Below are 13173 nucleotides of genomic sequence, written 5' to 3'. Positions count from 1 at the left end.
CAAAGTGGAGCAGGGAATCTATGGTCAGACAGGTCCATCCACCAAGTGAGAGGTGCAGTTCTTACTGGAGTCTGATTCAAACTAGCAGGTAAACAAGGCTTCTTAATGAGATAATTAAAGAACTACATATGCCGCCTAGAAAGTCAACCATAGCAAGGAATTCTGTCATTCTTTAGCTATAATGTTCTGATGTTTTTTTTCCAAAGGAGTCTTACCTTTTAAAGAGAAATAATGAAAAAATTTACAGATGACATGTGAAATCTAGGGTCTGCTTGAGAATAACTGGGGGAGAGGAGGTGTCTGCAGGGGGCAGGTGTGGAAATGACACAAGGCTGGCCACTAGCTGACCATGTTTGAAGCGGGGCAATAGGCAGCCATGGGAAGGCTCAATACCACCATGTGGAGGAACACTTGCAGAGATACAGAGTGACTCACCTGAACACTTGCAGATCAGGGTGGTATGCAGTTCTCCTCACTTTTGCAACATTTGTAATTTTCCAACTTAAAAAAAAAAAGTCAAGAGAACTTCACGAAACCAAACCAAATCCCCCCAAAATGGGGCCTGTGAATGTCACTATTCACCAGGATTAAGCCAGTAGAGCTGTGAGAGAGGGCATATGTTTGTCCAGCAGAGTAGCTTAAAATGTTAGATAACATCCAAAAGTCGGAGAAAATAAACTTCACGAAAATCTTGTAGTTCACACTAATGAGAACAGAACTAGTAATTCAAGGGCTGTAGCTCAAGTCGTCACTCACCTTTTTTAAAGCACAAGCCTTTATTACTTTTTCATATCGTTCTTTTTCATATTTCTTCCCAAATAAAATGTTACTCCTCACGGTTCCTGAAAACACCCAGGGCTGCTGAGAAACATAGGCGATCCTTCCATGCACGCTGACCAGCCCCTGACTCGGGGGCAGCTCCCCCAGCACGGCGCTCAACAGCGAAGACTGGAAGGGTGAAAAACACGTGGGAAGTCAGCACTGGGGACAGAAGGAACACCCTGCACCTGGCCCTGCCCAGCCCTGGAGATGGACCTCCAGCCTTTCATTTAGAACTAGATAAGAGTCAGCACTAGACATTTCAATGAAATATTAGAAATACCACTATTAGTCAAAGTAAAATGTTTTGTAAAAAATATTAATAAAATACAATGTAACTATCTACTCTGCCCAAAACAGTTTCTCCCAATGAAATGCTATATGCAAACACTATAGGTCATAAAGAATGCTACATGAAACTCCGGGTGCAGGTGAGTGTTGAAGTGACACTGTAGCCTTTCATGATAATATACTGCATATATCAGACACTGAGTGCAGTTGTGACCCATAGCCCATACTTTTCTTATCCAAATACTTGTTCTGGAGAAGGTATCAAGAAATAATATACCTAATGCACTAGGAAAGATATTTTTTTTTTTTTTTTAGAGGACCTCTAGAGAGCAAAAATCCATCATAAAAGGAAGTGATCACCCTACCACCTGTACAGGCTACATTTAGACTTCTCTACTCAGTGTGCATGCAGGTTTCCTTCTAATCTTTCACAACACAGAGATGTGACATGCCTATGGTGGCCACTGTTAGAGTGCTTATAGCACTGAACTAAAAACGTCTGTTTCTCGCTGTCTGTCCCCAGAACCTGGGAGCTTGTTGAAGGCACAAGTGACTGGGTCTGACTTATATGTGCACCTTCTGCTCTAAGCATAGCACCAGCCATGGACGTACTTTTACAACATGTGCACAGACATGACATTATGAGTGACATGGGTAAGACATAGGAAGACATGTGTAAAGATGGACAATCTCCAGATGTCTCGTAGCATCTAGGGTATGCTCTGACCAAAATAAGTCCCCACTTTCTCAGTCACTGCATCCTGAACAGCAGCCACATAAATAACTTTGTTCCCTGACATGTCCAACTTCTAGACAAGGAGTTCCCAACTGTAAAACCTGAAGCACCAAAGCAAAGACAATACGCAAAAGGCAGACTCTTTCAGAAAATCACATAAGCTTCTTGCAAAACCATCGTCCCATAGAACACGCTGAGAAAGACCGTTCCAGGGACAGTCAATTCAAAATCATGTTGTGCACTGCTCTGGGCTCCACTCCAGAACGCACAAGGAATGTGGTGGTGCCTGAGCTGCCACAGGCCTCATAACTTACCTTGCCTGCTCCCACGGGGCCAACCACAGCCAGCAGTTCACCAGGTCTGACAGTAAAGGACAGGCCTTGTAGGGTTGGGGTTTCTGATGTCTATAAATTAAAGTTACAAAAAATGTGCCTATTTTAATAAAGTAATATAAATCACTCCAAAAGGTGCAGAAAATAAAGCCAGAGTCACACATGAATGTACCCCACATCTTTCTTCATCCTATTTAATAGGACATGTCCTAGCCTTCTTTTCATCCAGCCACACTTCTTGGTGGGGTTGATAGCAGTTCCAGCAACTTCAGGATTTAAGAAAAAAGCCCTTGAACCACATTTCCACATGGATTCAGCACTAGACATTCATAGATAGCATTTAAGTAGCAGAAATGACAAGGCAACCCTTTTGAACTGAAAACTCATTTCACAATAACTCACTAAAATAATATTCCTTTTTATTTTTAGTAAAATAATATTCTTATTTTGTTTTGGGGGGTTTGTTGTTGTCGTTTTGCCTTTTGGTTTTGTTTTGTTTTGTTTGTTTGTTTGTTGGTTGTTTTGTTTGTTTTTTGAGGGGGGTATCAAGGATAGAACCCAGGGGCACTTTACCAGCCTATTTTATTTTGAGACAGGGTCTCACTGAGTTGCTGAGGCTGGCCTCAAACTTGCAATCCTCTTGCCTCAGCCTCCCAAGTTGCTGGTATTACAGGTGGGTGTGCCGCGCCCAACCTAAAATAATATCCTTAATACAATATTCAATATGAAAGGTTTTTCATTGTTTTGAGTTTTCACTTGGTTTTCATCTTCTGTTTCGCCAACCTCCACAAGGTGGCAGCACGAGTTCACAGCATTCCCAGTCCCTAAGAAACAATTTAAAATCCCCACTCATCCCTGCATCTTCAGTTGATAAAGAATGAGTGTGAGTAATGCTCCCTTATATCATCCAGTCACTCTCTGCAAGCGAATGCTTACAATTGATGCTCAGTGCTATAACCAAAGCTCACTTTAACAACAAAACTGGGGAATAGATGAAGGGCAGAGGAGCCTGGTGTGGGTCAAAGTGAAAAATCTGTTCTACCTACACCTGTGGCCTGTTACCTTCCTGCCAGGCAGGATGAACATGGAGCTTCTACTACAAATACCAGGAAGACTCCCCACAATGTGCAGACCAAGTATTTCAACACTCCCAAGAATCGCATTCCTGAACAGTGCATAAATTCTAAGATATAGAGACCTAACTGGGATCCTAATTAGAGTAAGATATGAGTCATGTTTGTATAAATACGTCAGCAAATACTCTCCTGTCACATGAATCTAAAAATGACAAATAAAATTTAAAAAGAGACTTAAAACTGTATGTATGTTTCATGTAGAGTTTGAACATTCCTGATCCAAAAGTCCAAAATCCAAAATCTGAACCTTCTGGATATCCCAAGTAGGAAATTGTACATCTAACCTTCTTGTATAAAACTACCTTTAGGCCATGTATATGTGAAACATAAATGAATTTCACACTTAGACTTCGGTCCTAACTCCAAGATAACTCTTTATGGACATGTAAATATTCCAAAATCTAAAAATATCTGAAATCTCAAATACTTCTGGTCCCAAGCACTTCAGATAAGGAATATTTAACCTCTACTAAATTTCAAGAAAAATCTTAATAATCGCTCAAGTTTAAAAAAAAAAAAAATCTTGGGCTGGGGATATAGCTCAGTCAGTAGACTGCTTGCCTCACATACACAAGGCCCTGGGTTCTAATCCCCAGCACCACCAAAAAAAATTTTTTTAAATGTTGTTTTATAGTTTCTCAGTTCAATTTATTCTTTAGGAAGCCAAACCAGATTCATTCCTTCTGCACAGAACTTCCAAATATTACAAAATCAACTGGCAGATCAAAATATGTGGATGGGAACGGGAGTTCAACACAGCATGATAAACCAAAATGAGGCTCCCTTTTCTCATTCAATTATAATCAGTACTTTGAATTATCTATTCTTCAAGAAAAAGGTCAGACAGTATAAAAGAGGGAAAGAATGGTTTTAAATTGAGAGTATAGAACCTCAAAAGTAGAATCACCAACTTTAAGAACTTTTGTCCAATCCCAGACATCATTACTATCAAAAGGAAGCTGACATAACTATTGAAAGTGGAGTAAAAAGACCTGATTCTGAAGAGTCACCCGGGGGCTTTAATCCCATAGCTAGGATCCCTATCTGCATTTCCCACAGGGTGGATCTGAAGACTCTTGACCATGTGCACCCCATGGCTGAAGATCTAGCAAATTTTGAGCCCCAATCCCTGTGTGAGGAGCCCTCTTAAGAGGGGATATGTTCTATTATATAAAAGAACAACCAAGAGTGAATCAAAGGAAATGTGGCCTTTTCAACTCTAGCAGTGGCTCATGCCTGTAATCCCAGTGGCTCAGGAGGCTGAGGCAGGAGGATCGCAAGTTCAAAGCCAGCCTCAGCAATGGTGAGGTGCTAAGCAAATCAGTAAGACCCTGTCTCTAAATAAAATTACAAAATAGGGCTGGGGATGTGGCTCAGTGGTCGAGTGCCCTTGAGTTCAATCCCCAGTACCCAAAAAAATTGAAACTGGAGGGGCTGAGGCTGTAGCTCAGTGGTAGAGTGCTTGCCTCACACATATGAAGCACTGGATTCGATCCTTGGTGCCACATTATAAATAAATAAAATGAAGGTATTTTTTAAAAAATGAACCTCGAATCCCTGAAGGGCAGGACCCCCTCGGACAGGGAGTACCCATCTCCCATTACGCCCCTCAGGTTCTTATTAGGGCAGGGAGGCTTCTGCCCCATACAAGTGAGTCAGGCTGTGTACTGCTCTACTGTAACCAGAAGGGAGCAGCATTTGATGGCTAAGGGGGCTCCTGGTCATCTAGGCTCCCCTCACACTGAGGAGCTCCAAATCTGGGCCACACTAGGCCCAGAAAACAAGCCCCCATGGAGATCTGAAGATCCCACAGGACCATAAACTACAGATGAGTCATACAGATTATAAATGAGAGCTAGCTTGGTGAGATCTTCCCCCAAATAAGGGCCTGACCCCAGAGGGCTGCAAATGGAGTCCGGATATTTCAACTCCAAGCCCAGCACACTCCTCATTCCACCTCAGCTTCCAACTACCCCCATCTCTGTGTCCCTGCCCCATCCAAGGACCCTGACCCAGGACCTCACATGACCCAGGATCCCCCAGACAAGGCCAGAGCAGATGAAGTGCTCTGCAAGGGCAACTGCAAAACAGGCTAAGAACATGGTTGTTCTCGGGAGAACAGAAGAGCCCATTTTCCCAACACTGCAGAGTTTGATTCAAAAGCAATTTGGCAATGGGTCCTAGAAGATGTGTACCGGCAACCTTGGTGCTTTACCTAATCCAGTAGCATTTACCAGAGAGCCTCTTTATTGTGGGATTTTAGTGTGCTTCTCATTGACCCACAGAGCATATTAGGCTAGGATGTACCAAGTAGGCGAGGAGAAACCCCAGGTCAGAGCAGCCTGTACAAGTTCCCATGTGCAAAAGGTGCAGTGCTGTGGCTGGGGACAGATGACTGTTGAACTGGTAGAGGTGGCGGCATTACATCCGAATTAGGTGAAAAGCATGAAGAAAACAATTACTTAGAGGTAAGAGCAGGTGAAGAAAGGAAGAGTCTATTATTTGGCATTTGCACCACAGAAGTGGGGAGCAGAGAGGAGCTGGGTAGGAGTGCTGCTCAACCCCTCTGGCTGCCAGTCTGTCCCGCACTCCTACAAACTGCAATTCCAGACTCCCTCCAGCTCAAGTTCAGCAGTGGAGAGCGCCTGGTCTGAGGCTGGTCCTTCCAGCTCCACCCACCTGCTGGCCTTACCCACCCACGGCCTCTTCTGCTTTCATCTCCTAGGTACCAAATTCCCTGAAGGAAATTCCCTCTCCTGTGCTGTGACTTCGGTTTCCCAGACTGACCCAGACTGAGAGAGGGAGTCCTGCACAGAAGACCAGTAGCCCAGGTGGAGGGCCTTGGAGAGGAGGGTAAAGGGGGGCACAATGGAGAGTCCACAAGTCGGAGCACTTTTTGAAGGTGTTCCTGTTGTTCTTCCCACCTGCCTAAATGTCCTAGGTAAACCAAATGTGGCAAAATCCTGGTGGCCTCACCTATTTCACTGTCTGTTTAGTATAAGACAAAACCCTGCAGTCAGGAATCCGGTTTACTATGCTGGCCCGCTGCCTCCTCCCTGTATGGGGTGCCACCAAAATAGCCAGTACCCTCCAGAGGCACAAATAAGGGAGTCCCACCCCTCCTCAATGCCAGCAAAACTCCAATTCATGGGCTTTCTCAGAATGTAATAAGATGACCTGAACACATTAAGGTAAAAACTGACTCCCACTGGTCTCTAAATCAATCTGAAATGTGGTTAACACACTCCATGCCACACCCTAAGACTACCCTCTTCTATAGATTCTAACCTTATCAGTGTCTAAACTCAGGTATAGAGTCCAAAACTAAGGCAGCAATGAAAGTTCTCTTGAAATTGTGATAAAGAACAACTTGTCAAACAATTTAGGCTGATTTTGTATTTACTTCCTACTGACGACAAACCTTCCTCGTGATTTTTAGAATTTATATAACATACTATCAGTAAATTAGTAAGCACCATTTTGTGCAAATATGTAAAACTACAAACGTAATACATATCATGCAATATATAAAATCTCAAGATTTCTATGAAATCCGAGGCACTAGTTGTCTTCTGGAAGTCATGACCTTGTGATAGAGAATGTGTTACCTTATCCCAGAAAGCAGTAAAATCCTGCACATGCACTATCATTTTACCCTCTGGTGGCAGTTGGGGGTCTTGCGGTGATATCTCATCAAGTAGCAGGAAGTTCTAAAAAAAGAAGGAAAAACACAGATTGTTTGAACTGCAGAACCAAAAATCACAATCAAAAATCACTGCTTCCGTATAATTTGCAATATAGAACTCTATGCAGACTACACAGCGTTTTATTGGTTGTATTTTAAGTGTCGATTCTAGGGCTGGGAACATTGCTCAGTGGGAGAGCTGCTTGCCTAGTGTGTTCCTTCCCCAGCACCGCAATAAATAAAAAGTGTTGATTCACATCAGAACATGCTAGATATTAAAAGATTTTACACAGACACACAGAGGAAATTTACAAATGAACAGCCATGAATGAACTGTCCGTTTAACATTCTCAACAAGTACATGGGTTCCTTTCTAAAGCAAAAATCCTGCTCCAAAGTTGAACACAGGTAGAACCTGAACATTTTTTTTTAACTTCTACGTTACTAACAGTAAACATGGGGTGGGGAGTTTCAGTAGCAGAAAATGTTTTGATATTTACTAAATCTTCAAATGTGCCAAACATCATGCTGGAGGCCAGGAGTGCAAAACTGAAGGCCATTCCTAAGCCTTCAGGAGTCAAGTAAGGCCAGAAGCACAGGCAGGGACACATGACCAGTGGCAGAGATGGAAGGCAGGCCCAGGCTCTATCCGACTACCTTCTGGCTAGACTCAAATTCACTCTGCTTTTCTCCTCCCTCATACATATCAAATCAATATATCACAACATATCACTACTAATTCATCATTTTTAAAAAAATGTTCTTATTCAGTTAGGTTCTCACCTCCTAAAATATATTTTATAAGCATGTCTTCATAATCACTGTGTCTTCACCTTGGTAAATGTCCTCTCTTCCACTACCTGCTATTTTCTATACTAGTTAGCAGCTATTTGATGCAATTTAACTGAATAAATTCCTACTTATTATTAAAACCTAACATAATAATAATAGGCAAACACCCTCTTGCTTCTCACATGCCAGACAAAATCCAATTAGAGAAGCCACAGTGGCACAGAAATTAAATAAACAACCTGGATGTCCCCTAGCACCTCCTCCCCCTCCCCAAATTTTGCACATATGGCAGAAAATGCTGGCTGTCCTGAAAATCTGTTCTCCATCTTCTAAGGTAACAAGACCCTGCATCTTTAGCTGGTATGTGGCTGTCAAGAAAAAGGACCACTCTTCCCAGTCTCCTGGGAAGCCAGGTGCACACATGTGACAGGATGCTTCTGCTGCCATTAGGAAGCTATTTCCTTCTCTGCACAGCAGGAACACTGAATGCTTATCTCCTGGACTGTTGTCAGGATGAGACACACTGGGCAGCAAGGCCAGAAGGAGCAACAGCAAGAGGACAACAGCTCAACACCTGAGAAGCAGCATCGGGAGAAGTTACAGGGTATGTATACTTAGAAGTGCACTATGGCTGAAGTGAATTCTTCAGCGTTTTCTTTCAGGATGCAAAAGCTATATAAATTTTTCTTTTTCTTTTTCTTTTTCAAGGATCCCACTAAGATGTCCAGGCTGGCCTCTAACTTGGATCCTCCTACCTCAGCCTCCTGAGTCTCTGGGACAATAGGTGTGCACCATCACAAGAAGAAAAAAATATATATATATATATTGAGCTGCATGGATCATCCCTTAAAAGTGTTCCTTGATCATGACAGAAAAAAAATGAGAAGCTTAGGACTCTATGAGTAATTACATCTAAAAAAAAAATTTAGATGTTGATGGACCTTTATTCACACGTGCTAGGTAAGTGCTATACCACTGAGTCATAGTCCCAGCCCAGTAATTACATTTTATAAAATAAACTTTTAAATTTTATCACTTAAAAAAAAATCTTGTCTTTTATGAAAATCCCCAATCCCCCAACCCCCCAAAAAAAATCCCACACAGGGTCATGTGAGTTCACTGGAGGTCTGTTATTGGACATCCAGCACTACTGAGACCCAGGAGCAAAACAAGTATTTTAAAGCTTCGATCCTGAAGTCCTTCCCAGGCCCTCTCACACAGCCCATTAATCCTCATCTTAGACAGGCTCATCGACACACAAATACTTGAGACCCATGAGGAGACAGGCCCTTATCTTGACTTCGCAAATCATTTGCCGCTAGCGATTTAGGGACCGCTCTTTAGGAAAAGCAACAGCAGCATTGTAGAAATCAATAGCTTGTACAGGAAGAAGCCTTCTAGAGACAGGCTCCTTGAAATTAAGAAAAAGTGAAGAGAGGACAGGGAGGAAAAGGGCAGGATCCAAAAGGTACACCCAGAAATCAACAAGCAAACCATCTGTGGAGAAAAGAACCCGTCCTTTTCAGCAGGGATGACCTTGTGAAGTGCAGGCCATCCTTCCTGTCCAAGCTGCAGGGATTTTCCTTCCAGCCCAAAGTAGCTTCCACTCAGCACTGCACGCAGCCCTGCCTAGATACTCCAGCTGGCCCCGGGAGGAAATGTGTTTGCTTCTCCTGCTTCTGGACATGCTCCTCGCTCCTGCAGTCCTCATTCCTACATCCAGGGCCCCGTGCTGCTGCCCCTAAGTGAGCAACAATTCTTGTGCCATGTTCACTACACTCTACCTAAGAAACATACCACATTTTGGACTGACTGTGTGTGCTGGTGCTGAAAGAGTTAAACTTCCCTAACCAGAACAGTGACAGTAAAAAGAAGGCACCATTGTATCTAACAGCCACCTACGACTTTAACATTGTCTGCCACCACACCTTGATTCTTCGAATGCTGACGACTGCTTCAGACACTCTCTCGATGGCTGAGGGGAAGAACAGGGTGACCGTCAACCGCACAGCCCCATACAGTGTCATTGCCACAAATACACGACTGGCTGTGATCACGTTGCCGAGCAGCACGTAGGTGGTGAAGGTCACAAACAGGATGATTTTATTTGCAACGAAAAATGATGCCAAATTCATCCCTCTGAGGTAGGAGCTTCTCAGGACCTTGGAAATTTCCTTCCTGGAAAAGATAGTCGAATGCATTTGTTTTTCAAGAAGCATCATCAGAAGTCATGAAACAGAGTGCCCTGTGAATGTGGCCCCTTTGTTACATTATGGAAACATTTGCAAGCACAGGCCCTGGGGCAGCTTCCTCCAAAGACCACACAGAGCACTAGGTGACCACTCTGCTTTTCCATCTGAATGATGCTGAAGTCACCGTGAGTCAATCAGACCACATTTGAAGAATCATCCTATCAAATTCATTCAATAAGTATTCATAGCTATAAGTCCTGGGCCAGGCATCCCACTGATGTCAGTAAGATAAGCAAGACACAGCCTGTCCCCCGTAGGAACTCATGAACTCATGGAAAAAGAGAATAAACAACCCCAAAGCTGTGAGACCCCAAAACACTGGAGAGAGTAGCTAGCAGGAAACCTCACAGAGACACAGGAGAGGCAGGAGAAGCTATGGTAAAGGCAGAGAGGGCTGCAAGTTTGGAAGAAGCCAGAAGAATGAAGCAAAGAGCACATCTGAACACCGGGAGTACCTACAAGAGTGCAAAAGTGAGAGGTGGCCAGGGGCTACCAGAAACTTGTAAGTCCCTCGTACGAACACATAAAGAACACCCCGCAGCTGGGAAGGCTGAGGCAGGAGGATTGGGAGTTCAAAGCCAGCCTCAGCTATTTAGTGAGGCCCTAAGCAACTCAGTGAGACTCTGTCTCTAAATTTTAAAAAAGAAAGAAAAAGGATTATGCTGGGAATGTGGCTCCATGGTTACATGCCCCTGGAACCAAAAAAGAAAAAAGAAAAACACCAGTATTTCTATAGCTGTTTGTAATGAATAACACCCATTTATATAGTTTGGCATAATACAGACATAACCAATCTCTATCATCTGCCCTCTGATTACATTAGCATAAAACAGTCTCAAACTCTTGCATCTGGAAATCCTTGCTCATGGGGGTTTGGAATGTTCAGAAACATGTAGAATTTCAGTTTTGTATCACAAAGAAGCCTCATGACTTTTGCTGTAGGAGAACAGAGACTGGAGGCCCAGGTGAGCATGGCGTCTGGTGCCATTCTGCTTGACCCTCTACCACGTGCAGGGCTGGTGCGGGTCATACTTAAGTTCACCCTCATGTGTAAGCACAGAATGACTTCTAAACTCCTTCAGTAAAAACAGAAAATAGAAAAGCACAAAAATATGGTACGATGAACACAAAAACTTACTTTCTCAAGTTGGTAATGAGGTCTGCAAATGACTTCTCCCAAGCATACATCTTTATTATTCTTATTCCAGTTATAACTTCATTCATGGTCCTGATCCTGGCATCCGTGTAAGCTGCAGTTTTACTCCTAAGGGGGACAGACAAGAGGGATGAGCCACGCCTTTCCTTATCAGCAGGGGGCATGGGCCCAGACCAGGGACCAAAAGCTTCCCTCCAGATCTGCTGATGACACAGGCAGGTCCTTCTCACAGGACAAGTGGACCAAGGCACAGTGAGGAAGCTGACAACGCACCCAGCTCCATGAGTGTTTGGAGCATTTGCAACACCCCCTAAGGAAGAGGGGAAAGTGGCCAGATAGAATCAATCCATCCCCTCGAGGGGCACCCAGGTCGGGAAGGCAGCAAGGCCTCCGGCTCTGACAGTGGCATGGTTGGCAGGGGTGGAATGAAGCAGGAATAAAGCGCTGCAGGGCAGGGGTGAGAGGGCTGTTGGTTGTTCCATGGGGAAAGGAGAAAGCAACAAGGCTCCAACACACCGGGACCCTGGAACAGGGCCTCCAAGGAAAAGCAAAGAGGGGAGAGGAAATTCTCAGGTAGAGCAAACACCACAAGCAAAGGCACAGAAGAAAATGATCAGGTACATCAAACAGCAGGGCATCTCCACCACCTGCCACCCTCGCAATGACCCACTTCCAACTCTCTGGCACCTGCTTCAAGTCTAAGTCACTTCTACCATCATCAAGCTCTTTGCTGACAGCCATTTTTCTAACATACATGCTGCTAGGACTGTGAGACTTTATGTCATTAAGACTGACCCTGCCCTTGGGGAGTTTCTAATTTAATGGAAACATCAAATTAAAAATAGCCCACAAGCCATGGCACGCGCCTGTAATCCCAGTTTCTCAGGAGGCAGGAGGATCGTGAGTTCAAAGCCAGCCTTGGCAAAACAGAGACACTAAGCAACTCAGTGAGACCCTGTCTCTAAATAAAATATAAAATAGGGCTGGGGATGTGGCTCAGTGGTTGAGTACCCCTGAGATCAATCCCAGTACCCCCAAAAATAAAAAATAATGCATACAAAAAAATAGTGCCAAAACACAGGTGATAAAAATATATGCAATTAGAAGTGGGCCTATGAAATATTTTAATTTATTATTCTTTAAGATACATTTAAATAACTTCTACATATCCAACTTCTGCTCACCTACTTGGTGAGACCACAATGCGTGAAAAGGCAGCTGGTAGCAGTGAGGGCCTTTACCTTCCCCCTTTAACACTGGCCTTCAGCTAAGCCTGAAGAGTTTGTGACACATGCAAAGAAGAGAGGCATTTATTTTTAATCAGAGGCATTTATTTTGTGTCTGAACAGAAGCATCAGGCAGGTGGTGCCTGTTACCACACAGTGACACTGTTTCCAAATTAGTACTTCTCTTACCGCAGGGAGGAAAACAGCTTCCCAATGCAGCTTTGCAGAGGCAGGAGGATAACCAGAACCACCATTCCCGCAAGACATGATATTCCTATTTCCATCCAGAGAAGGGCAGTCACAGCAATGGCCTGCAGCGGCCCCGCCCACAGAAAGTGTAAAAAGATTGTCACCTTCAAAGGAAAAGACAACATGTTCTTAGGACTAGATAAAAAAAGATTACAAAAAAAAAAAAAAAAACCAGTACGAACACGGCACAGAAATGCTCTGCTCCAAAAATGACCAGAGCGGACTTCAAACCTGAGAGGTGGAAATTCAAGTGTCTCTTGCAGATGAAGCCATGTGGGGCCACAGAGGGCCTTCAGGCCCTTTCAAGAGCACTTGACTGGAAGCAGAAGGAAGACTCTGAACTAGTCTAACTCACAGAGGATCTCAGAACATCCCAGAACTCTCTGTGTGGCATAATTAGGTCCCATCTCCCCTGAGGCTCCCTAGTACTTTAGGGGGTGCTATACCATGGTACCTGCTACCTTCTCCAGTCACTGCTTAGCTATATAAATACATACAT

The 13173-nt window shown here is 43.8% G+C and overlaps 1 protein-coding gene across 2 annotated transcripts in view; it reads right to left on the bottom strand.

Moving 5' to 3' along the window:
• The window catches only part of Abcc4 (ATP binding cassette subfamily C member 4), a 188251-nt gene that overhangs the window by 134159 nt on the left and 40919 nt on the right, over nt 1–13173 (bottom strand). For both annotated transcript variants that reach the window (XM_015484155.2, XM_048800747.1), the window contains 6 exons: nt 12615–12778; nt 11182–11307; nt 9720–9969; nt 6923–7024; nt 2161–2250; nt 757–948 (listed from right to left, as the gene is read on the bottom strand). In XM_015484155.2, coding sequence (XP_015339641.1) covers nt 757–948; nt 2161–2250; nt 6923–7024; nt 9720–9969; nt 11182–11307; nt 12615–12778 — 924 coding nt within the window. The remainder of the gene's footprint in view (nt 1–756; nt 949–2160; nt 2251–6922; nt 7025–9719; nt 9970–11181; nt 11308–12614; nt 12779–13173) is intronic.

This window comes from Marmota marmota, unplaced genomic scaffold (genome assembly GCF_001458135.2).
Source record: "Marmota marmota marmota unplaced genomic scaffold, marMar, whole genome shotgun sequence".
Classification (NCBI taxonomy): domain Eukaryota; kingdom Metazoa; phylum Chordata; class Mammalia; order Rodentia; family Sciuridae; genus Marmota; species Marmota marmota.
This window is presented reverse-complemented; position numbering and strand designations above follow the sequence as displayed.